Consider the following 26,026-nt stretch of genomic DNA (forward strand, 5'->3'; position numbering starts at 1 on the left):
TCAGTCTTTTAATCTCTTTGATCTTTTTATTGATTGTTTGTTTCAGTTTGTTTGTTCTTGTGAAACAGAACACGACCCGATAAGGAGAAGAGCTGCGTGTCCGGGACAGAACCTCACAGAACCTCTAGTGCAGGGGTCTGGAACCTATGGCTCTTCCGGTGATTACAGAGAATCAGAGTGAATCAGCCTCCGGCTGCATTCCTCAACTCCCTCCTTCCCTCATTCCTCCCTCCTTCCCTCATTCCTCCCTCCTTCCCTCATTCCTCCCTCCTTCCCTCATTCCTCCCTCCCTCGGGGTTCGTGTCACGAAGCTTTTCTTCTCTTCTTCAGGTCGAACAAAAGACTTTAAACAAGTTGAGTCTCAGTTTGGAAGAACTTGTTGAGAACTCAAGCACCTTCTTTAAAATATAGAAATAAATATATATAAATTTATATATACATTTTGATATAAATTAATATAAATATTTAAATGAAAATAGTTATGTATGTATACAATGTGTATATAAATATAGATTTATAAATATATTATATATTTATATATAGAGTTCTAAATATAATATATAAAACTAAGATTCCGCAGTAGCTTCATGAACAAAACAACAAAGAGAAGTAAACAGACTTAATAATTTTTTTGTAATTCACATAAATAAACGTCAGCAGATGAAATGTTGAATCCACCAACGAGACAAACTTTATTAATACATGTTTGTTTACATTCAATCAGTAAAAAAAATGAAGATTGTTATCATCCAAAGTTAAACTTTGCTGCCGATTCAACCACCGAGGTCCCGGTGGAGACAGTAAACAACAACAACTTGAGGACCAATCAGAGAAGACAGGCTGGCGCTCGTTACGCTTCATGACCTTCAGAGGTCGGATTGTTCTGAGCCTCGGCTGAAATACAACATCAATAATTTAAAGTGCACTTGTGGTTATTTGCTTCAAGTCAATAATAATAATTACAGGTGAGACATTTTGATCCGACCACTCGATATTAAATATTATAAATGTGTGAAGATGTTCTTCAGGTAAATAAATATAAAACGAGAAGTCTAAAGGAAGCTCCTGGTGTCACGCGTTCCATGCCCCTCGTCCATGTTCGGAACCACATTCACGTGGGGCTTGGCCTTGAGGGGAGGGGGGCGTGGCTTGTCAGGGGGGCGGGGCCTGGCTGGAGGGCAGGGAGGGGGCGTGGCCTCCTTCCACTGAAAAGAACAAAAGAAGCATTTTACTGATACGCACCGTGAAGGATTTGAAGTTGCAGCGGCACGAGGAACATCCCATAATGAACGCTGTGGAACAGGAAGTGACTCACCTGAGCTCTGCTCAGAGCAGGAAGAGGTTTGGACGGAGGGCGAGGTTTCGTCTGCTGAAGAGAAAATATTATCCTGTCTGATTTGTCAATTATGAACACAAGAACGGAAAATAATGGATGTAAATATATATAAATTAAAGATATGAATGTAATTTATATATATTTAATATAAATATACATTTTAATATATATATACATAGTCATATATATAAATTAATATATATCTATTAAAATATATATAATTTAAATATATTTTTTGAAATATTTATATACAAAGATATATATATATATAAAACATAATTTATAGAAATATTTAAAAAATATATATAAATTATATAATTTTTTAAATATATAATAAATATATATAGATTTGTATAAAGCACCAATGATCAACAAAAATAAAGACGTCTATAGACTGCAGTAAATATAACATAATATTTGAGTATGTTTCCTTCATCATTTCTACACTTTTACACATTTGTGTGAATTTGTCATAGTTCGAGCATGAATTCTTTGAGCCAAGTGTTACGAGGTCACGTTGAATCCAACCGCCCGGTCCTTGAAGTGGAAGACGTCCCCTCCGGCGTCTCGAGACAAACCGCCCACGAGGACAAACAAACAAATTGTGCGTTTCAAACTGAAATGATGAAGTGATTCTGTGCCCGAGGGTTCTGGAGAAGTTAAGAACTCCTCACACACACACACTCACACACACACACACACTGGAGCACCACATGTCTAACCGCCACGGAAAATAGTCCCAAAACATCAGAATGATAAGCAGTCAGCAGCTGCTCGAGGACATCCTGATTGAATGAAACTCCACGTTGTGTGTTTGTTGTTATAATGAGAGACACGTTGTTGGTTCTGGGATTTGTTGACAGAAACAAACACAGACGGATTCTTCTGAGGATTAGGATCTCCACTCGGCTCTGAAAGCGATCCTCAGTCCGCATTACGCAACATTCATATCACGCCGTCTCTTTAAAGCTCACCGGCTCCGTTTGGGAGGACGGCGGCGAGGAGGAGGAGGAGGAGGGATTCTCTGGAGGCTGCAGGAGGAAGGAGAAGAAAAGCGGTTGCTAAGCATCTTTGCATCTTTGCGTCTTTGCGTCTGGCTCTGACTCACGGGTGCCATCAGCGGGGCGCAGGCCTGCGTGGCCGTGGACTCCATGAAGGTGGGCGGGCTGATCTGAGGTCTGTCTTTGCCGCCCTGGTTCTGGAACATGGCGTTGAGTCGGGCCGGAGCCGAGTGCACCTTCCTGCGGAGGCAAAAGGAAGCGCTGTTGAGCCGGGAGACGCCCCTAGAGGAGGCGCAGGGGAGCGCGAGGGGATCGACCCGCCGACCTTTTGGAGGTGTAGGCGTCCATGTTGTCCCTCTTGCAGCACAGCAGCCCCGCGGTCACCGCGGCAACCAGCAGGAGGACGGCGACGGCGGCGCACACGCCGGCGACGACGGCGTTCTGACCTGCAGCGGGAATCGAACGCCGTTAATATGCTCGGCCACCAGGGGGCGCCGAACGGAGAGCTTCACCTGGACCAGGCAAAAACCTTTTTATTATTTTGTCATATAAGAATATTTACTCTTCATTCAAACTGAATCATTTGATGAATGGAAATAAAAACAATAATAATTTTAAATTAGTAATAAAGTTTTAAAAAAGATCAAATTTGAATAAAAAAGTCTGAAAAAAAAGAAAAAGGAAAAAAACAACACTTTGGTCAGGGTGGTGAAAATATGACAAAATGTAGAAAGCCTCTAGAACAGGGGTCAGGAACCGTTTTGACTGGGAGAGCCATGAAAACCAAATATTTCTAAATATATTTCATTGAGAGCCATATAGTATTTGTAACGTATAATAAATTCAATATGTCTTGCTTTTAATGTGACTTCTGGTGCTGCATGATGCTAGGGGGGGGGGGGGCGGCGGCATCGGAACTCTGCGGCGCGAGACGGAGAGCCGAGAAGAGTTAACGCGACACGTAGAGACAGAGTGACATGCTGCTGTAGAGACGATCAACAACAGATGTTTAGTTTAATAAAAGAACAAAGACGTCTTGAAGGAAAGAACCTGATATCCTTCTGCTGTAATCTGGCGCGATAGAGAAAATTACAGGGGGCGGGCGGAGATATTTTTTTTCAACTCAAAATTGTCTGGGAGCCATATGCTGTCACCGGAAGAGCCATATATGGCTCGCGAGCCAGAGGTTCCCGACCCTTGGTCTAGAAGAAGAAGAAGAAGAAGAAGAAGAAGAACAAGAAGAAGAAGTCGTATTTCCTCATTCAACTGAAACCTTTCACAACTCTTTTCTTCTTCTTTTACTTTCTCGTCTTCTGGAGTTTTTAAACTTTAACTTGAGCTTCAGACCGTCTGGAGAAACCGGAGCGCCGCGGCCGTGAATCATTCATGTTCCCGACTGGCCGGCTGACTCATGAGTGTGTGTGTTTGTGTGTGTGTGTGTGTGTGTGTGTAACCCGACCCCCCCCCCCCTCCTGTAAAGTGGGCGTACCTGGATTTAAATCGGCGTACTGGATGTCGCAGAGCGGTGGAGCCCAGCCCGGGTTACAGTGACACGCTTTCTTGTGGTCGCACACCTGGAGGAACACACACACACACACACACTCAGTCCAGAGCAACTGTTCATGACCTTGTTTGACCCCCTGCTGGCCGCCCCCCCCTCACCCCGTTGTTGTTGCATTTCTTTGCACAATCCTCTTTGTTCCCATAAACCGACGTGTCCACGCAGCGGTGGCCGAGGCAGACCTGAACACACGAGAGATGAGCGGACACACACACACACACACACACACACACACACGCACACACACCTTCTCGGGGCCACATCGGGTCCCACTGGGCACCATGTCCATGCTGCGGGTCTTGTCGTCGTCCACAGCCAGCTTACACTGGGTGCTGTGCACGGTGTACGCCGCCCTCTTCCCCGTGATGGACTCGCCCCCCCCGCCACAGAACATTGAGCCACACATCACGTTCCTAAAGACCCCAAATACAAAGAAGAAGACACATTGATCAAGAACTCAGCTTCAAAACAGTGAACGTGTCTTTGGTTCTGAGCTCCTCCTTTGGGCACTGATGCCGGTACGTACGCTGGAGCGCAGGCGGCGTAGCCGAGCTGGCTCCTCCCACAATTGGCTCCTTCTTCGCCCCGAGCGTTCAGCCCGAAACACACAGCCGGTCCAACTCTGGCCCCTGAGCAGGAAACACAGGAACAGTGACGCGTCCTCGAGCCAGCAGGCAACAATAATAAAGTTGTAACCAGTCAAAGTTTCAGATTACAGCCCTGAAATCAGCTTAATAGGCGTGGGAACTCTTGGAATAGGGCCAGAAACACGTTCTGTGAGGTCACGTGACCTTCCATGTGACCTTCCATGTGACCTTCCACCACCTAATTATAATCATAGTTCTTATGTGAAGAACTTTCCTTCCAGACGTTCCAGAGACACTTCTACAAGACTGGGACGGACCCTGGAGACCCGAAGCAGAGAACCGGGTCCAAAGAGGTCCTAAAGGCCCGGTTCTTAAGAACTCGATGCAGAGACTCTCCTGTTTCTGAGAGTCCTTCATAGAACCCTCTGAGGTCCTTTCATCCACACACACACTGCTGAAGTGTTTACACCATGTGACGCCCCCGTCCTCGGGGACAACAGCAGAGCCTGTTGTGAGGGGGGTACCTAGTCCCTGTGAGGGGGGTACCTAGTCCCTTAAGTGGGGGGTACCTGGTCCCTCTGGGTGGAGGGTACCTGGTCCCTTGTGAGAGGGGGGTACCTGGTCCCTGTGAGGGGTGTACCTAGTCCCTCTGGGTGGAGGGTACCTGGTCCCTTGTGAGAGGGGGGTACCTGGTCCCTTGAGTGGGGGGTACCTGGTCCCTTGTGAGAGGGGGGTACCTGGTCCCTTGAGTGGCGGGTACCTGGTCCCTTGAGTGGGGGGTACCTGGTCCCTTGAGTGGAGGGTACCTGGTCCCTTGTGAGAGGAGGGTACCTGGTCCCTTGTGTGGGGGGTACCTGGTCCCTTGTGAGTGGGGGGTACCTGGTCCCTTGTGAGGGGGTACCTGGTCCCTTGACTGTGGGGTACCTGGTCCCTTGAGTGGGGGGTACCTGGTCCCTTGTGAGAGGGGGGTACCTGGTCCCTTGAGTGGGGGGTACCTGGTCCCTTGTGAGGGGGGTACCTGGTCCCTTGTGAGAGGGGGGTACCTGGTCCCTTGAGTGGGGGGTACCTGGTCCCTTGAGTGGGGGGTACCTGGTCCCTTGAGTGGGTGGTACCTGGTCCCTTGAGTGGGTGGTACCTGGTCCCTTAAGTGGAGGGTACCTGGTCCCTTGTGAGTGGGGGGTACCTGGTCCCTTGAGTGGGGGGTACCTGGTCCCTTAAGTGGAGGGTACCTGGTCCCTTGTGAGAGGGGGGTACCTGGTCCCTTGAGTGGGGGGTACCTGGTCCCTTGAGTGGGGGGTACCTGGTCCCTTGTGAGAGGGGGGTACCTGGTCCCTTGAGACGGGGGTACCTGGTCCCTTGTGAGTGGGGGGTACCTGGTCCCTTGTGAGAGGGGGGTACCTGGTCCCTTAAGTGGGGGGTACCTGGTCCCGTGAGTGGAGGGTACCTGGTCCCGTGAGTGGGGGGTACCTGGTCCCGTGAGTGGGGGGTACCTGGTCCCTTGAGAGGGGGGTACCTGGTCCCTTAAGTGGGGGGTACCTGGTCCCTTAAGTGGAGGGTACCTGGTCCCTGTTGGGGGTACCTGGTCCCGTGAGTGGGGGGTACCTGGTCCCGTGAGTGGGGGGTACCTGGTCCCTTAAGTGGAGGGTACCTGGTCCCTTGAGTGGGGGGTACCTGGTCCCTTGAGTGGAGGGTACCTGGTCCCTTGAGTGGGGGGTACCTGGTCCCTTGAGAGGGGGGTACCTGGTCCAAACAGCCTCCAGCAGTGCTGCTGGTGGGTGGGGCAGTCCCCGTCGTGGCAGTAGCCCCGGGCCTCGCTGCAGGTCTTGCCGTTCATGTGGAACACGTCCTCCGGACACGCCCCCGACGCCCCGCTGCAGTACTCAGGCAGGTCGCAGTCGCCGGCGGCCTCTCGGCACACGCTGCCTGGCAGTCTGAGCTGAGGGTAACAGAACATGGGGTTGATCCAGTGGATAAAACATTAGAGGAAGGAAGTGGCGAGGCAGGACGCCACCCTCGTCTTCCTGTTGCTGAGAAGAGGAACCTGCAGTTCTTCTTTGGGACTGAAACACACAAACAACTGCTCACGGTCCCCGAGGATGAACCTAGACCAGCGTTCACGTCGCAACCTCGAGCGGACGCCACAAAGCTTCGTTTACACACGCCTGAGACTATTGAAGACTCCTAAAGACTATTGAAGACTCCTAAAGACTATTGAAGACTCCTAAAGACTATTGAAGACTCCTAAAGACTATTAAAGACTCCTAAAGACTATCAAAGACTCCTAAAGACTCTTAAAGACTCCTAAAGACTATTGAAGACTCCTAAAGACTATTAAAGACTCCCAAAGACTCATAAAGACTATCAAAGACTCATGAAGACTCTTAAAGACTCATGAAGACTCTTAAAGACTCCTAAAGACTCATGAAGAATCATGAAGACTCCTGAAGACTCTTAAAGACTCATAAAGAATCATAAAGACTATCAAAGACTCATGAAAACTCTTAAAGACTCTTAAAGACTCTTAAAGACTCATAAAGACTATCAAAGACTCATGAAGACTCATGAAGACTCTTAAAGACTCCTCAAGACTCATGAAGAATCATGAAGACTCCTAAAGACTATTAAAAACTCCTAAAGACTATCAAAGACTCATGAAGACTCTTAAAGACTCGTGAAGACTCCTAAAGACTCTTGAAGACTCTTGAAGACTCCTGAAGACTCTTAGAGACTCATGAAGACTCTTAAAGACTCCTCAAGACTCATGAAGACTCCTGAAGACTCCTAAAGACTCTTAAAGACTCGTGAAGAATCATGAAGACTCCTAAAGACTCCTCAAGACTCTTGAAGACTCCTGAAGACTCCTGAAGACTCCTAAAGACTCTTAAAGACTCTTAAAGACTCGTGAAGAATCATGAAGACTCCTAAAGACTACTCAAGACTCCTGAAGACTCCTAAAGACTCTTGAAGACTCCTGAAGACTCTTAGAGACTCCTGAACACTCATAAAGACCACTAAAGACTCCTGAAGACTCCTAAAGACTACTCAAGACGCCCGAACACTCCTGAACACTCATAAAGACCACTAAAGACTCCTGAAGACTCTTGAAGTGTCCTAAAGACTCCTGAAGACCTTCTATTATTCGTCTAACACTTTGGTTTATGACCAACAACCTTCAGAATGAAGGACAAGGTGAACATTGATGTTATGGTGGTCTTGGGACCTCTTTGGGTCTCAGAACTGGTCTCAGACCTGGACTAACGGGGGTTCTCGGGTACCTGGCAGTCTTCGCAGCATCGTCCGTGAGCGCACTGCGATCCTTCGGTCAGGCGACACGTGGCGGCGTCGCAGCAACTGTTCTGACATTCCTGAAGAAGACGAAGACCGGATCAGACGCTCCTCTCACGGGAATGTTGCGCCTCGGAAAACTATTCCACTTCCTGGAGGCCGAGCTACGAGCTCCGCATCGCAACCACCTTTTCATTGGCTCACAGGAAACCAGTTTGCGAAAAAACTGAAATCCCAAACGGTGTCTGTATTTAAAGTTCCCTAAAAGAGGAATCGGTGCCCCGAGCCTCGCCTGAAGGTGTTGTTTACCTCTGCGGCGCCGCAGTCGCACTCCTCCCCGGCGTCCAGCAGGGCGTTCCCGCAGCTCGGGCCGACCGCCACGCTGCGGGCGCCGCCGGGGTCGGCCAGGCAGTCGGGCCGAGCGCGCTCCATGAACTCGGCGAGCTGCTCCACGCTGCAGCCGCTGAAGAACTTGGGGAACGCCTGGTTCCCCGTCCTGAGGGTCAAGAACATCTGGGTCACGTTGTGGTTCTGGTGGTCTCCCACCGAGGCCTCCGGGTCCTCACCTGAGCTTCTCCGCCATCACGCAGTTGTCGCTGTGGCCGCACAGGCAGCCGGCGGCGTCGTGAGACAGCCCGAAGTTGTGTCCCATCTCGTGGGCGACGGTGGAGGCGAGGCCAACCGGGTTGTCATGGTGATCCTGAAGGAGGACCAGGCTCAGCGGCGGGGAGGGGCCAACGGTATTCATGGAGGTGCAGTATTTACCTGGTTGACTCCGCCCGAGTTCCCGGTGCACATGGCGAACTTGTTGGCGAGCCCGACCGTGTCTCCCTCAAAGTCTTTGCCGCTGTGGAGGAGAGAGAGTCAGACATCAGGTCCACGTCGGTCCGAGACCTGAACGGAGGCCAGAGACCAGGTCCTCACGTCACGAACTGGGCGTTGTCGTGGTTACTCCTCGGCAGGAGGTCGGCCTGCCGCCACAGCAGGAAGTTCTCCAGCGTGGCGTCGGAGTTCACGGCCACGTCGATGTGGTCTCTGTCGGTCCAGAGCTCGAGGCCCACCAGGACCACGCGGATGTTCAGGGGCCGGTACAGCTGCAGGTAGACGAGGAGTTAGTGTGTGTGTGTGTGTGTGGGGGGGGGGGGGGGGCTTTACCTTGTCCACGTGGTTTATGACCCCGAGGACTCGGGACTTCGTCTGGCTCCCGTACCGCTGACACTGCAGAAGAGACGCCATCACAATCAGTCCAGTCCCTCCTGGGGGACCTGCAGGCCTCCCAAGACCAGATCCATACGCCAAGAGACCACCTTCAGGATGCCAAGAGACCACCCAGAGGACACCAAGAGACCACCCAGAGGACGCCAAGAGACCACCTTGAGGACGCTAAGAGACCACCTTCAGGACGCTAAGAGACCACCTTGAGGACGCTAAGAGACCACCTTGAGGACGCTAAGAGACCACCTTCAGGACGCCAAGAGACCACCTTGAGGACGCCAAGAGACCACCCAGAGGACGCCAAGAGACCACCTTGAGGACGCTAAGAGACCACCTTCAGGACGCCAAGAGACCACCCAGAGGATGCCAAGAGACCACCTTGAGGACGCTAAGAGACCACCTTGAGGACGCTAAGAGACCACCTTCAGGACGCTAAGAGACCACCTTGAGGACGCCAAGAGACCACCCAGAGGACGCCAAGAGACCACCTTGAGGACGCTAAGAGACCACCTTCAGGACGCTAAGAGACCACCTTCAGGACGCTAAGAGACCACCTTGAGGACGCTAAGAGACCACCTTGAGGACGCTAAGAGACCACCTTCAGGACGCCAAGAGACCACCTTGAGGACGCCAAGAGACTACCCAGAGGATGCCAAGAGACCACCCAGAGGACGCCAAGAGACCACCCAGAGGACGCCAAGAGACCAACTTGAGGACGCTAAGAGACCACCTTCAGGACGCTAAGAGACCACCTTGAGGACGCTAAGAGACCACCTTCAGGACGCCAAGAGACCACCTTGAGGACGCTAAGAGACCACCTTCAGGACGCTAAGAGACCACCTTGAGGACGCTAAGAGACCACCTTCAGGACGCTAAGAGACCACCTTCAGGATGCCAAGAGACCACCTTGAGGACGCTAAGAGACCACCTTCAGGACGCCAAGAGACCACCTTCAGGATGCTAAGAGACCACCTTGAGGACGCTAAGAGACCACCTTCAGGACGCCAAGAGACCACCTTGAGGACGCTAAGAGACCACCTTGAGGACGCTAAGAGACCACCTTCAGGACGCTAAGAGACCACCTTCAGGACGCCAAGAGACCACCTTGAGGACGCCAAGAGACCACCTTGAGGACGCCAAGAGACCACCTTCAGGACGCTAAGAGACCACCCAGAGGACGCCAAGAGACTACCTTGAGGACGCTAAGAGACCACCTTGAGGACGCTAAGAGACCACCTTCAGGACGCTAAGAGACCACCTTCAGGATGCCAAGAGACCACCTTGAGGACGCTAAGAGACCACCTTGAGGACGCCAAGAGACCACCTTCAGGATGCTAAGAGACCACCCAGAGGACGCCAAGAGACTACCTTGAGGACACCAAGAGACCACCCAGAGGACGCCAAGAGACCACCCAGAGGACGCCAAGAGACCACCTTGAGGACGCTAAGAGACCACCTTCAGGACGCTAAGAGACCACCTTGAGGACGCTAAGAGACCACCTTGAGGACGCTAAGAGACCACCTTGAGGACGCTAAGAGACCACCTTCAGGACGCCAAGAGACCACCTTGAGGACGCCAAGAGACCACCCAGAGGACGCCAAGAGACCACCTTGAGGACGCTAAGAGACCACCTTCAGGACGCCAAGAGACCACCCAGAGGATGCCAAGAGACCACCTTGAGGATGCTAAGAGACCACCTTGAGGACGCTAAGAGACCACCTTCAGGACGCTAAGAGACCACCTTGAGGACGCCAAGAGACCACCCAGAGGACGCCAAGAGACCACCTTGAGGACGCTAAGAGACCACCTTCAGGACGCTAAGAGACCACCTTCAGGACGCTAAGAGACCACCTTGAGGACGCTAAGAGACCACCTTGAGGACGCTAAGAGACCACCTTCAGGACGCCAAGAGACCACCTTGAGGACGCCAAGAGACTACCCAGAGGATGCCAAGAGACCACCCAGAGGACGCCAAGAGACCACCCAGAGGACGCCAAGAGACCAACTTGAGGACGCTAAGAGACCACCTTCAGGACGCTAAGAGACCACCTTGAGGACGCTAAGAGACCACCTTCAGGACGCCAAGAGACCACCTTGAGGACGCTAAGAGACCACCTTCAGGACGCTAAGAGACCACCTTGAGGACGCTAAGAGACCACCTTCAGGATGCTAAGAGACCACCTTCAGGACGCCAAGAGACCACCTTGAGGACGCTAAGAGACCACCTTCAGGACGCCAAGAGACCACCTTCAGGATGCTAAGAGACCACCTTGAGGACGCTAAGAGACCACCTTCAGGACGCCAAGAGACCACCAGGGCCAAGAGACCACCTTGAGGACGCTAAGAGACCACCTTGAGGACGCTAAGAGACCACCTTCAGGACGCTAAGAGACCACCTTCAGGACGCCAAGAGACCACCTTGAGGATGCCAAGAGACCACCTTGAGGACGCTAAGAGACCACCTTGAGGACGCCAAGAGACCACCTTCAGGACGCTAAGAGACCACCCAGAGGACGCCAAGAGACTACCTTGAGGACGCTAAGAGACCACCTTGAGGACGCTAAGAGACCACCTTCAGGACGCTAAGAGACCACCTTCAGGATGCCAAGAGACCACCTTGAGGACGCTAAGAGACCACCTTGAGGACGCCAAGAGACCACCTTCAGGACGCTAAGAGACCACCTTCAGGACGCTAAGAGACCACCTTGAGGACGCTAAGAGACCACCTTCAGGACGCTAAGAGACCACCTTCAGGACGCTAAGAGACCACCTTGAGGACACTAAGACACCACCTTCAGGACGCTAAGAGACCACCTTCAGGACGCCAAGAGACCACCCAGAAGATGCCAAGAGACCACCTTGAGGACGCTAAGAGACCACCCAGAGGACGCCAAGAGACCACCTTCAGGACGCTAAGAGACCACCTTCAGGACGCTAAGAGACCACCCAGAGGACGCCAAGAGACCACCTTCAGGACGCTAAGAGACCACCTTCAGGACGCCAAGAGACCACCTTGAGGACGCTAAGAGACCACCTTGAGGACGCTAAGAGACCACCTTGAGGACGCTAAGAGACCACCTTCAGGACGCCAAGAGACCACCTTCAGGACGCCAAGAGACCACCCAGAGGACGCCAAGAGACCACCCAGAGGACGCCAAGAGACCACCTTCAGGACGCCAAGAGACCACCTTGAGGACGCTAAGAGACCACCTTCAGGACGCTAAGAGACCACCTTGAGGACGCTAAGAGACCACCTTGAGGACGCTAAGAGACCACCTTGAGGATGCTAAGAGACCACCTTCAGGACGCTAAGAGACCACCTTGAGGACGCTAAGAGACCACCTTCAGGACGCTAAGAGACCACCTTCAGGACGCCAAGAGACCACCTTGAGGACGCTAAGAGACCACCTTCAGGACGCCAAGAGACCACCTTCAGGACGCTAAGAGACCACCTTGAGGACGCTAAGAGACCACCTTCAGGACGCTAAGAGACCACCTTCAGGACGCCAAGAGACCACCTTGAGGACGCCAAGAGACCACCTTGAGGACGCTAAGAGACCACCTTCAGGACGCTAAGAGACCACCTTCAGGACGCCAAGAGACCACCTTGAGGACGCCAAGAGACCACCTTGAGGACGCTAAGAGACCACCTTGAGGACGCCAAGAGACCACCTTCAGGACGCCAAGAGACCACCTTGAGGACGCCAAGAGACCACCTTGAGGACGCTAAGAGACCACCTTCAGGACGCTAAGAGACCACCTTCAGGATGCCAAGAGACCACCTTGAGGACGCTAAGAGACCACCTTGAGGACGCTAAGAGACCACCTTCAGGACGCTAAGAGACCACCCAGAGGACGCCAAGAGACCACCTTCAGGACGCTAAGAGACCACCTTGAGGACGCTAAGAGACCAGCTTGAGGATGCTAAGAGACCACCTTCAGGACGCTAAGAGACCACCTTCAGGATGCTAAGAGACCACCTTGAGGATGCTAAGAGACCACCTTGAGGATGCTAAGAGACCACCTTGAGGACGCTAAGAGACCACCTTCAGGACGCTAAGAGACCACCTTGAGGACGCTAAGAGACCACCTTGAGGACGCTAAGAGACCACCTTCAGGATGCCAAGAGACCACCTTGAGGACGCTAAGAGACCACCTTGAGGACACTAAGAGACCACCTTCAGGACGCTAAGAGACCACCTTCAGGACGCTAAGAGACCACCTTGAGGATGCTAAGAGACCACCTTCAGGACGCCAAGAGACCACCCAGAAGACGCCAAGAGACCACCTTGAGGACGCTAAGACACCACCTTGAGGATGCTAAGAGACCACCCAGAGGACGCCAAGAGACCACCTTCAGGACGCTAAGAGACCACCCAGAGGACGCCAAGAGACCACCTTCAGGACGCTAAGAGACCACCTTCAGGATGCCAAGAGACCACCTTGAGGACACTAAGAGACCACCTTCAGGACGCTAAGAGACCACCTTCAGGACGCTAAGAGACCACCTTGAGGATGCTAAGAGACCACCTTCAGGACGCCAAGAGACCACCCAGAAGACGCCAAGAGACCACCTTCAGGACGCTAAGAGACCACCTTCAGGATGCCAAGAGACCACCCAGAGGACGCCAAGAGACCACCTTGAGGACGCCAAGAGACCACCTTGAGGACGCTAAGAGACCACCTTGAGGATGCTAAGAGACCACCCAGAGGACGCCAAGAGACCACCTTCAGGACGCCAAGAGACCACCTTGAGGATGCTAAGAGACCACCTTCAGGACGCTAAGAGACCACCTTGAGGACGCTAAGAGACCACCTTCAGGACGCTAAGAGACCACCTTGAGGACACTAAGAGACCACCTTCAGGACGCTAAGAGACCACCTTCAGGACGCTAAGAGACCACCTTGAGGACGCTAAGAGACCACCTTCAGGACGCTAAGACACCACCTTCAGGACGCTAAGAGACCACCCAGAAGACGCCAAGAGACCACCTTCAGGACGCTAAGAGACCACCTTCAGGATGCCAAGAGACCACCCAGAGGACGCCAAGAGACCACCCAGAAGACGCCAAGAGACCACCTTGAGGACGCTAAGAGACCACCTTGAGGATGCTAAGAGACCACCCAGAGGATGCCAAGAGACCACCCAGAGGATGCCAAGAGACCACCCAGAGGACGCCAAGAGACCACCCAGAGGACGCCAAGAGACCACCCAGAGGACGCCAAGAGACCACCCAGAGGACGCCAAGAGACAACCTTCAGGACGCTAAGAGACCACCCAGAGGACGCCAAGAGACAACCTTGAGGATGCTAAGAGACCACCCAGAGGACGCCAAGAGACCACCTTCAGGACGCCAAGAGACCACCTTGAGGATGCTAAGAGACCACCTTCAGGATGCTAAGAGACCACCCAGAGGACGCCAAGAGACCACCCAGAAGACGCCAAGAGACAACCTTCAGGATGCTAAGAGACCACCTTGAGGACGCTAAGAGACCACCTTGAGGACGCTAAGAGACCACCTTGAGGATGCTAAGAGACCACCCAGAGGACGCCAAGAGACCACCCAGAAGACGCCAAGAGACCACCTTCAGGACGCTAAGAGACCACCTTCAGGATGCCAAGAGACCACCCAGAGGACGCCAAGAGACCACCCAGAAGACGCCAAGAGACCACCCTGAGGACGCTAAGAGACCACCTTGAGGATGCTAAGAGACCACCCAGAGGATGCCAAGAGACCACCCAGAGGACGCCAAGAGACCACCCAGAGGACGCCAAGAGACCACCTTCAGGACGCTAAGAGACCACCTTGAGGACGCTAAGAGACCACCCAGAGGACGCCAAGAGACCACCTTGAGGACGCTAAGAGACCACCTTCAGGACGCTAAGAGACCACCTTGAGGACGCTAAGAGACCACCTTCAGGACGCTAAGAGACCACCTTCAGGACGCCAAGAGACCACCCAGAGGACGCCAAGAGACCACCTTGAGGACGCTAAGAGACCACCTTCAGGACGCTAAGACACCACCTTCAGGACGCTAAGAGACCACCCAGAAGACGCCAAGAGACCACCTTCAGGACGCTAAGAGACCACCTTCAGGACGCTAAGAGACCACCTTCAGGATGCCAAGAGACCACCCAGAGGACGCCAAGAGACCACCCAGGACGCTAAGAGACCACCCAGAGGACGCCAAGAGACAACCTTCAGGACGCTAAGAGACCACCCAGAGGATGCCAAGAGACCACCCAGAGGATGCCAAGAGACCACCCAGAGGACGCCAAGAGACCACCTTGAGGACGCTAAGAGACCACCTTGAGGACGCTAAGAGACCACCTTGAGGATGCTAAGAGACCACCCAGAGGACGCCAAGAGACCACCTTCAGGACGCCAAGAGACCACCTTGAGGATGCTAAGAGACCACCCAGAGGACGCCAAGAGACAACCTTCAGGACGCTAAGAGACCACCCAGAGGACGCCAAGAGACCACCTTCAGGACGCTAAGAGACCACCCAGAGGACGCCAAGAGACTACCTTGAGGACGCTAAGAGACCACCTTGAGGACGCTAAGAGACCACCTTGAGGACGCTAAGAGACCACCTTGAGGATGCTAAGAGACCACCCAGAGGACGCCAAGAGACTACCTTGAGGATGCTAAGAGACCACCTTCAGGACGCTAAGAGACCACTCAGAGGACGCCAAGAGACCACCTTGAGGACGCTAAGACACCACCCAGAAGACGCCAAGAGACCACCCAGAAGACGCCAAGAGACCACCCAGAGGACGCCAAGAGACCACCCAGAAGACGCCAAGAGACCACCTTCAGGACGCCAAGAGACCACCTTGAGGATGCTAAGAGACCACCTTCAGGACGCTAAGAGACCACCCAGAGGACGCCAAGAGACCACCCAGAGGACGCCAAGAGACCACCTTCAGGACGCTAAGAGACCACCCAGAGGACGCCAAGAGACTACCTTGAGGACGCTAAGAGACCACCTTGAGGACGCTAAGAGACCACCCAGAGGACGCCAAGAGACCACCTTGAGGACGCTAAGAGACCACCTTGAGGATGCTAAGAGACCACCCAGAGGACGCCAAGAGACTACCTTGAGGATGCTAAGAGACCACCTTCAGGACGCTAAGAGACCACCCAGAGGACGCCAAGAGACCACCTTGAGGACGCTAAGAGACCACCTTGAGGATGCTAAGAGACCACCCAGAGGACGCCAAGAGACTACCTTGAGGATGCTAAGAGACCACCTTGAGGACGCTAAGAGACCACCTTGAGGACGCTAAGAGACCACCTTGAGGATGCTAAGAGACCACCCAGAGGACGCCAAGAGACTACCTTGAGGATGCTAAGAGACAACCTTCAGGACAGTTAGAAACCACCTTAAGGACCCCGATGATGGACATGCTAATACTCGTGTCCTCCCCTGTATAGATGCGGTACCTCGGTGTTGTCCACCACCACGAACAGCTCCACGAACTTCTCCGGCCCTGCGATGATTTTGGTCTTCTGAAGGGACAGAAACACAAACCGTCACATTGAAGTTCTGTGTCCACCGTAACAACCCCGCAGCCGTGGCTCCTACCCACGATCTGGACCTGAAGAGGCCAGCGAGCCGAGGGCCCTGGTCCCAGTCCTGGTCCTGGTCCTGGTCCCGGTCCTGTTCCTGGTCCTGGTCCCGGTCCTGGTCCTGGTCCCGGTCCTGTTCCCGGTCCCGGTCCTGGTCCTGGTCCCGGTCCTGGTCCTGGTCCTGGTCCTGGTCCCGGTTGTACAGCGCTGTGGAGTTGGAGCTGATCTTCAGGTGCTCACGTCTGTAAACTGCATGCTCGCCTTCATCGGTCTGTCCCAGAGGCTCGATCAAGTAAACTTGATGCCGGGTTCTCACAAAGCCACTGAAGAAGACGAGGAGACAACGAGAAGACAACAAGGAGACAATGAGAAGACAACGAGAAGACAACGAGAAGACAACGAGGAGACAACGAGGAGACAATGAGAAGACAACAAGAAGACAACGAGGAGACAATGAAGACAACGAGAAGACAACGAGGAGACAACGAGAAGACAATGAGAAGACAACGAGAAGACAACAAGAAGACAATGAGAAGACAACGAGGAGACAACGAAGACAACGAGAAGACAACGAGGAGACAACAAGAAGACAATGAGAAGACAACGAGGAGACAATGAGAAGACAACGAGGAGACAATGAGAAGACAACGAGAAGACAACGAGGAGACAATGAAGACAACGAGAAGACAACAAGAAGACAATGAGAAGACAACGAGGAGACAATGAGAAGACAACGAGGAGACAATGAGAAGACAACGAGAAGACAACGAGAAGACAACGAGGAGACAACGAGAAGACAACGAGGAGACAACGAGAAGACAATGAGAAGACAACGAGAAGACAATGAGAAGACAACGAGAAGACAATGAGGAGACAACGAGGAGACAGACAACGAGGAGACGAGGAGACAACGAGAAGACAATGAGGAGACAACGAGAAGACAACGAGAAGACAACAAGAAGACAACGAGGAGACAATGAAGACAACAAGAAGACAACGAGAAGACAACGAGGAGACAATGAGAAGACAACGAGGAGACAATGAAGACAACAAGAAGACAACGAGAAGACAACGAGGAGACAATGAGAAGACAACGAGGAGACAACGAGAAGTCAATGAGAAGACAACGAGAAGACAACGAGGAGACAACGAGGAGACAACGAGGAGACAACGAGAAGACAACGAGGAGACAACGAGGAGACAACGAGAAGACAACGAGGAGACAATGAGAAGACAACGAGGAGACAATGAAGACAACGAGAAGACAACAAGAAGACAACGAGACGATAACGAGGAGACAATGAGAAGACAACGAGGAGACAACGAGAAGTCAACGAGAAGACAACGAGAAGACAATGAGAAGACAACGAGAAGATGACACACACCTGAGGGACAGGAAGTAACGGGGTCTGTCCTCACCTCAGGCCCCCACAGGTCCCCACGCTGACGGAGGAGTCCTTGGAGCCTCGGACGTGACCCTGGTAGAAGCAGTGATCCTGATCCTGGACCAGAAGACAAGAGATCAGAGATCAGAGACCAGAAGACAAGAGATCAGAGACCAGAGACCAGAGGCCAGAAACCACAGACCAGAAACCAGAGACCAGAGACCCGAGATCAGAGACTAGTGACTAGAGACCAGAGACCCGAGATCAGAAGACAAGAGACTAGAGATCAGAGACCAGAGACCAGAGACCAGAGACCAGAGACCAGAGATCAGAGACAAGAGACTAGAGATCAGAGACCAGAGACCAGAGACCAGAGACCAGAGACCAGAGACCAGAGACCAGAGACCAGAGACCAGAGACAGAGACCAGAGACCAGAGACCAGAGACCAGAGACCAGAGACCAGAGACCAGAGACCAGGACTAGGACCAGAGACCAGAGACCAGAGACCAGAGACCAGAGACCAGAGACCAGAGACCAGAGACCAGAGACCAGAGACCAGAGACCAGAGACCAGAGACCAGAGACTAGAGACAGGACCAGAGACCAGAGACCAGAGACCAGAGACTAGAAACTAGAGACTAGGACCAGAGACCAGAGACTAGAGACCAGAGACCAGAGACCAGAGACCAGAGACCAGAGACCAGAGACCAGAGACCAGAGACTAGAGACCAGAGACCAGAGACCAGAGACCAGAGACCAGAGACCAGAGACTAGAGAGACCAGAGACTAGAGACCAGAGACCAGAGACCAGAGACTAGAGACCAGAGACCAGAGACCAGAGACTAGAGACCAGAGACCAGAGACCAGAGACTAGAGACCAGGACCAGAGACCAGAGACTAGAGACCAGAGACCAGAGACCAGAGACTAGAAACCAGAGACCAGAGACCAGAGATCAGAGACCAGAGACCAGAGACTAGAGACAGGACCAGAGACTAGAGACCAGAGACCAGGGAGACCAGAGACCAGAGACCAGAGATTAGAGACCAGAGACCAGAGACCAGAAACTCGAGACCAGAGATCAGAGACCAGAGACCAGAGACTAGAAACCCGAGACCAGAGACCAGAGACTAGAGACCAGGACTAGGACCAGGACCAGAGACCAGAGACCAGAGACCAGAGACCAGAGACTAGAGACCAGAGACTAGAGACCAGAGACCAGAGACCAGAGACTAGAGACCAGAGACTAGAAACCAGAGACCAGAGATCAGAGACTAGAGACCAGAGACCAGAGACTAGAGACCAGAGACCAGAGACCAGAGACTAGAGACCAGAGATCAGAGACTAGAGACTAGAGACTAGAGACCAGAGACCAGAGACCAGAGACCAGAGACCAGAGACTAGAGACCAGAGACCAGAGATCAGAGACCAGAGATCAGAGACCAGAGACTAGAGACTAGATATCAGAGACCAGAGACCAGAGACCAGAGACCAGAGACTAGAGACTAGAGACCAGAGACCAGAGACTAGAGACCAGAGACAACCCAGGACATAAGAGGCCTTAACCCCGATCAGTCTCCCCTTCGATCTCTTGATTATTTTAGAGAATGAATCCATATGTTTGGGTGATTTGAGTCTCACCTCATTGGGGGACGTGGTCACGCGTGTCCCGTGTCCCGTGTAGTGGGTTTCTGTGTAGCCTCTCCCAATCAGTTTCCTACAAAATAAAAGCACAACTAAATCAGGTGTTTTTTTGTAAATATTAAGATACATGGATCTAAAACTCCGACGAGGCGTCACAATGAATACTCTATGACCTGTGAACTTATATTATTGACTCGTCTTGCAATATTTAAATGTTTTAATCCTTCTTTTAAAATTTTTCAACAAAAGAATTTGAAGAAAAAGAACATTTTAATTTAATTTATTAAAATTAGTCTGGATATTCTTAATAATTGAGGGTTTACATTTAAATATAATTAAAATGTTCTTTAAATGACAAAGAGAGTATTTCTAGTTATTATTCTAATTGAATAAATAGAGATATATTACAAACTAAAGGTTCACCTGTTCTTCTGCAGGTGGAGGGTGAGGCTCCTCCCCTCGATGCTCAGCTGGTACTGAAGCTCATCGGGATGAATCTGACGGGCAGGTGGGTCCACCTGAGGGTCCTGCAGGCTCCTCCTCGGACGCCCCTGAAGCCGCCGAGGTCGGACCACCTCGTACTTCTGCACGTGAGACAACATCGCCGAAGTCTGAGCGATGAAGACTACACACACATAACAACCGTTATTCACACACACACACACACACACATAACAACCGTTATTCACACACACACACACACACACACACTAACCCTAACCCTAACCCTGCTAAGGCCATCCGACCTCTGCAGCTCATCCAGAATGCAGCAGCTCGACTGGTCTTCAGCCTCCCGAAGTTCACCCACACCACTCCGCTCCTCCGCTCTCTCCACTGGTTACCGGTGGCTGCTCGCATCCGCTTCAAAACACTGGTTCTGGCGTACCGTGCTCTGAACGGATCGGGCCCCGTCTACATCCGGGATATGGTCACACCGTACACCCCGGCATGTTCGCTCCGCTCGGCAACAGCCAACCGACTTGTGACTCCTGCACCTCGAGCTCATCACTCGAAATCCAGACTGTTTGCTGTCCTGGCTCCTCAGTGGTGGAACGAGCTCCCCACTGACATCAGGACAGCAGAAAGTCTCTACATCTTCCGTCGGAGACTGAAAACACACCTTTTCCGACTATATCTGGATTAAAACACAGATTAGCACTTCAGTGGCACTTAGATAGCACTTACTTATGGTACTTTTGTAGTTCGACTATGTTGAGGAAATGTTATTTCCTGTATTCTTGTTGTTCTTAGTTTGTACTCTAGGTTGAAATGCACTTATTGTAAGTCGCTTTGGATAAAAGCGTCTGCTAAATGACATGTAATGTAATGTTATTCACACACACACACACACACACACACATAACAACCGTTATTCACACACACACACACACATAACAACCGTTATTCACACACACACACACACACACACATAACAACCGTTATTCACACACACACACACACATAACAACCGTTATTCACACACACACACACACACAACAACCGTTATTCACACACACAACAACCGTTATTCACACACACACACACACACACACAACAACTGTTATTCACACACACAACCACCGTTATTCACACACACACACACACATAACAACCGTTATTCACACACACACACAACAACCGTTATTCACACACACACATAACAACCGTTATTCACACACACACACAACAACCATTATTCACACACACAACAACCGTTATTCACACACACACAACAACCGTTATTCACACACACAACAACCGTTATTCACACACACACACAACAACCGTTATTCACACACACAACAACCGTTATTCGCCCACACAACAACCGTTATTCACACACACACAACAACCGTTATTCGCACACACACACACAACAACCGTTATTCACACACACACACAACAACCGTTATTCACACACACACAACAACCGTTATTCGCACACACACACAACAACAACCGTTATTCACACACACACAACAACCGTTATTCGCACACACACACAACAACCGTTATTCACACACACACACAACAACCGTTATTCAGACACAACACAACCGTTATTCAGACACACACACAACCGTCACACACACACTCACCACAACCGTCACACACACACACACACACACACACACACACAGCCACATTCTCTCTGCCGTGTGGAGCAACGTTAAACGTTAATGAAACAAAGTTGAACACTTAGTTTAATGTGTAAACATCAAACACACGGGTCAAATAACATCATAAAACAAAAGAGAGGAAACTTTAGCCCCGACAGAAAGGCGGCAGGATAAAGGACACTGGATAAGGACCATTATTATATATTATATTATATATGACACGTTTACGTTTTATAAAGAAGGAAAGAAATTAAAAAGGCAAAGTGGGTCCTTTAATTTGTCATGATAAACCTCATTTATACCATGTTCTCTACTGCTGCTCTGGAAAACCTGTACGTTATTACTATTTTATTTAAATTGTCTTAAAATGAAAAAAATGAAAAAGTATCTTATGTCCTTCAGCTTGTCCACTTGTTGAATATTGTTGTTGTTTGTGAAAACAGCGCGGGGACAACAACACACCCTACGTGTTGATGCTTAACGCTTTAGCGCACGCGCATTAGCGGCGTCCTCTCCGCGTTATAAACGTTATTTTTAATAAAGTGGTCCACGTACCGCAGGTCAGCCACAGGGACACCATGTTCGCTCCCGGGGCGGCGCGCTCTGCCGCCGCCGCTGCTCGCTCCCGTCACCCTCACCGGGAACCCGCAGAAGCGGCAGCGCTTCCCGGAAGCTCCTCCCCCCGAGGATTCTCAGCTTCCGGCGGAATAGAACTTTTCTAAATAAAAGCACCGTACTTCACCGTTTACGAGTTAACATTTTACAACAAGAGACGTTGTTTTTTTGTTTTTAAGTCTATAGTGTGATCAATTCTTAAAAGAAATGTGTTAATTGTAATGATAATTCTTAATAATAATGAATAATAGCATATTAATTGATAAATCAACCGTCAGACCGGTGCTCTACCGACCGGAAGTAGTATTCAGCCGTTGACGCTTCACACGTTGAGTCACAGAAACGTGTTTACATTTTTTTTAAATAAAGTAGAGTTATCTCAAAACGTTTTACTGAGTCCCTGAAATCTGCAGGTCTGCCGAGAATATTTTACTGACTGTTTTTAATATTTAAATAAATGTTCTTAATTGTTTTTTTAATCTTCTATTCTTTTGCTTCATGTTTTGATGCTTTTATGGTTTTATGTGAATTACTTTTGTGTTGCCTCGTTATTGAAATGTAAATAAACATCCCTTTCTTGCCTTACACAAAACATACCGTGGTCGTTACCTCGTTTCATTGAACATGTGTTCCATGTTCTCCCCTTGAATCAAGGCCAACGAGTGTGTCTATTGAATGTTCGCCATGAGGATGACCTCAAGGTCATCTTAATCCTAGAAAAAGCTTTTTGAAATGCAATCAGACCACAGAAGTTATCTGTTTGGTTTAAAGAGAATTAAACTCTGAATGCAGTTCTTGTTCTCACTTCGTTTGATGAAACCGTCTCGGCGTGACCAACTAATACAGTTTTCTAATAAGTGAACAGTTAAAGATTAATCTCTGTGTAAGTCTTAACAAGGTTTAGGTTGATAAATGACACAGTCTGCTCCCACTGGCTCATTCTCTGCATATTCTAGACTGACTGTATCTACCTGGTTTGACAAAGATATGAAATCATGTTTCATCGTTTTGTCGTGGATTCATCTTTATTTTTTTATAAAACAAAAATATAAAAATATTGCATACAATTTGTATTGGATTCAGTGTGTCCAAAGTCTCTTAGCACCACCTAGTGGCGACTGTGAACAGCTGCACTGAGGAGGCGGTGAGCTAGTCATAAGGAAACGGGTTAACAGGAAGTGACGTTCAGGAAGTTATTCTGGACTCAGGACAATATTCATAATCTTTGCCTTAAAATCCTCTAAATCAGCTTCATCCACACGTCCAGGCTCGTGTGTGTGTGGCTCGGTGTGTGTCTGTGGCTCGGTGTGTGTCTGTGGCTCGGTGTGTGTGTGGCTCGGTGTGTGTCTGTGGCTCGGTGTGTGTGTGTGACTCGGTGTGTGTGTGTGGCTCGGAGTGTGTCTGTGGCTCGGTGTGTGTCTGTGGCTCGGTGTGTGTCTGTGGCTCGGAGTGTGTGTGTGGCTCGGTGTGTCTGTGACTCGGTGTGTGTCTGTGGCTCGGTGTGTGTCTGTGGCTCGGTGTGTGTCTGTGGCTCGGAGTGTGTCTGTGGCTCGGTGTGTGTCTGTGGCTCGGTGTGTGTCTGTGGCTCGGTGTGTGTCTGTGGCTCGGTGTGTGTGTGTGGCTCGGTGTGTGTCTGTGGCTCGGTGTGTGTCTGTGGCTCGGTGTGTGTCTGTGGCTCGGAGTGTGTGTGTGGCTCGGTGTGTGTCTGTGACTCGGTGTGTGTCTGTGACTCGGTGTGTGTCTGTGGATTGGTGTGTGTGTGTGACTCGGTGTGTGTCTGTGGCTCGGTGTGTGTCTGTGGCTCGGTGTGTGTCTGTGGCTCGGAGTGTGTGTGTGTGGCTCGGTGTGTGTCTGTGACTCGGTGTGTGTCTGTGACTCGGTGTGTCTGTGGCTCGGTGTGTGTGTGTGGCTCGGTGTGTGTCTGTGGCTCGGTGTGTGTCTGTGGCTCGGTGTGTGTCTGTGACTCGGTGTGTGTCTGTGGCTCGGTGTGTGTGTGTGTGGCTCGGTGTGTGTCTGTGGCTCGGTGTGTGTGTGTGGCTCGGTGTGTGTCTGTGGCTCGGTGTGTGTCTGTGGTGGAGGAGGAGCTGGTATTTGCACCACTTTTTATTAGATGAAACTTGTTTTTTTAAATATTATTGTATTGGTTTGTATTTTAAACAACCTGGGTTTTTAAAGCACTTTATTTTAAATAAATTGTTTAACGGCTGAATGCAAATAAAGTGTTATTTTTTTATTGATTAAAAAAAATCTCTCTCTCTCTCTGAGCAGGAGGTGGAGTGAGGCTACACAGGTTCTCCAGACGTGTCTCAGCCCGAGGATCCTGTGTGTCGTAAATGTGTAGAAATGTTCTCAGAAAATGAGCCAAAGGTCAAAGAGTTAATAAATAATGAGTTCTCACCGTCCACGAGTTATAGGGCCCGGAAGCTTCCTGAAGATGATATAAATACATGCTATAGACCTCAAGATCATCCAAGACATCCAAAACAAGCGTGTTAAATGTTGATATTTATGTGTTTTACATTTAAAACATATGTTCATTATATGTTTACCAAGTTGTCCCCATTAAATTAGGAAAGGTCATGAATTATGAAGCAGGAATACACATTTATTTAGACACGTTAAACATTGAATGGAGTCAAATTGACCCCAAAGGAACCAGGAGGGTTACATACATGTTATAGAACCATCTCTCCAGGACGGCGTTAGCATCTAAAGATGTTAATGCCGCGTTCAGGAGGCCGAGGATCGTGACTCATGACGCGTTTTATCATTTCAGTCTATAACTAATATAAACGCATACTTCGTGGTCATTTCTTCGTGGTCATTTCTTCGTGGTCATTTCTTCGTGGTGGAGGAAATGATGACTGTTTCCACGGAGTAAAGCCAGAGATAAGCCACGCCCCCTCTAAGGCGCCAATGAAATGAAGGAAGCGAGTAAACAAACAGTCGGGCGAGTAAAACGGCGTCGTGAAGACGCTGTGGGCGTGAAGGCAGCGTGAGAGATGGTCTGGAGGCCGCTGGGGAAGGTTTGATGAGTTAGCTCCGCCCCTTTATGTGTGAACCATCAACCTCTCCACGGGAACGTTTCCCACAAGGTGCAGCCAGGAGAGAAGACAGAGGCCGCTCCTCACTTTTATTACCCCAACATCCTGTACGCGATATAAATGTGTGTGTGTGGGGGGGGGATGGTCATTGGAAATATGTTCCATGTACCTCACAGAGAATGAGCCAAGGCCAATGAGTCAGTTAAAACAAATATGAATCATATGATTTTTATTTAGAGTGAAACAGAAAGGCCCTAAAGGTTCATGAAGCTTGTGGAATGAGTTTTACTGATTGGATATACGACGAGTTAGTGAGACGATATGTGTTAACTTAACTTACCTGTGGATATGGAATGTATTTACAGACCGTGTCCACTAGAGGGCAGACCGGCTGCATCTCAGCCGCAGACAGTTACAAACACACGACACCCGCTGCTGGGTTCTCTCTTTAAAACATATTAATCTGCATTTTAATACAAAATAACCAAAACTGACAAGAGGAAAAGAATAAAATGATATCAGGAGGAGAATGCACCTTTAACACATAAAGCATAGACTTCTATACAACCAGAGGAGTCGCCCCCTGCTGGTCAGTAGACAGAATGCACCTTTAACACATAAAGCATGGACTTCTATACAACCAGAGGAGTCGCCCCCTG

The 26,026-nt window shown here is 50.5% G+C and overlaps 1 protein-coding gene across 6 annotated transcripts; it reads right to left on the reverse strand.

The window, feature by feature from the left end:
• Positions 1 to 661: 661 nt before the first annotated feature.
• LOC130203827 (zinc metalloproteinase-disintegrin-like MTP4) lies at positions 662 to 22,372 on the reverse strand. Of its 6 annotated transcripts, none has more exons than XM_056430251.1 (22): positions 22,264 to 22,371; positions 20,012 to 20,213; positions 19,586 to 19,661; positions 17,981 to 18,063; positions 16,582 to 16,768; positions 16,436 to 16,501; positions 8,926 to 8,988; positions 8,695 to 8,864; positions 8,536 to 8,617; positions 8,337 to 8,470; positions 8,080 to 8,266; positions 7,761 to 7,850; positions 6,226 to 6,421; positions 4,425 to 4,527; positions 4,146 to 4,311; positions 4,000 to 4,080; positions 3,827 to 3,911; positions 2,663 to 2,783; positions 2,445 to 2,577; positions 2,311 to 2,367; positions 1,316 to 1,369; positions 662 to 1,205 (listed from the first exon to the last, which is right to left on the reverse strand). In XM_056430251.1, the coding sequence occupies exons 1-22, from the start codon at positions 22,286 to 22,288 to the stop codon at positions 1,053 to 1,055; spliced, it is 2,514 nt and encodes an 837-aa protein (XP_056286226.1). In that variant the 5' UTR covers positions 22,289 to 22,371; the 3' UTR covers positions 662 to 1,052. The 6 variants fall into 6 exon arrangements, with proteins under 6 accessions (XP_056286226.1, XP_056286224.1, XP_056286222.1 ...); XM_056430249.1 differs by having other exon boundaries at positions 662 to 1,199; positions 1,316 to 1,366; positions 16,578 to 16,884; XM_056430247.1 differs by having other exon boundaries at positions 1,316 to 1,366; positions 16,578 to 16,884.
• Between the last annotated feature and the right edge of the window lie 3,654 nt (positions 22,373 to 26,026).

This window comes from Pseudoliparis swirei, chromosome 13 (assembly GCF_029220125.1).
Source record: "Pseudoliparis swirei isolate HS2019 ecotype Mariana Trench chromosome 13, NWPU_hadal_v1, whole genome shotgun sequence".
Lineage (NCBI taxonomy): Eukaryota > Metazoa > Chordata > Actinopteri > Perciformes > Liparidae > Pseudoliparis > Pseudoliparis swirei.

What these genes read in the sequence shown, in the direction of transcription:
- LOC130203827 (XM_056430246.1), bottom strand. Translation starts at nt 22,288, where the DNA reads ATGGTGTCCCTGTGGCTGACCTGCG. An exon ending in CCCGATGTGGCCCCGAGAAG is followed by an intron (nt 4,081 to 4,145) that starts GTGTGTGTGCGT and finishes TCGTGTGTTCAG; the next exon opens with GTCTGCCTCGGCCACCGCTG. An exon ending in CGTCCTCCCAAACGGAGCCG is followed by an intron (nt 1,370 to 2,310) that starts GTGAGCTTTAAA and finishes TTTTCTCTTCAG; the next exon opens with CAGACGAAACCTCGCCCTCC.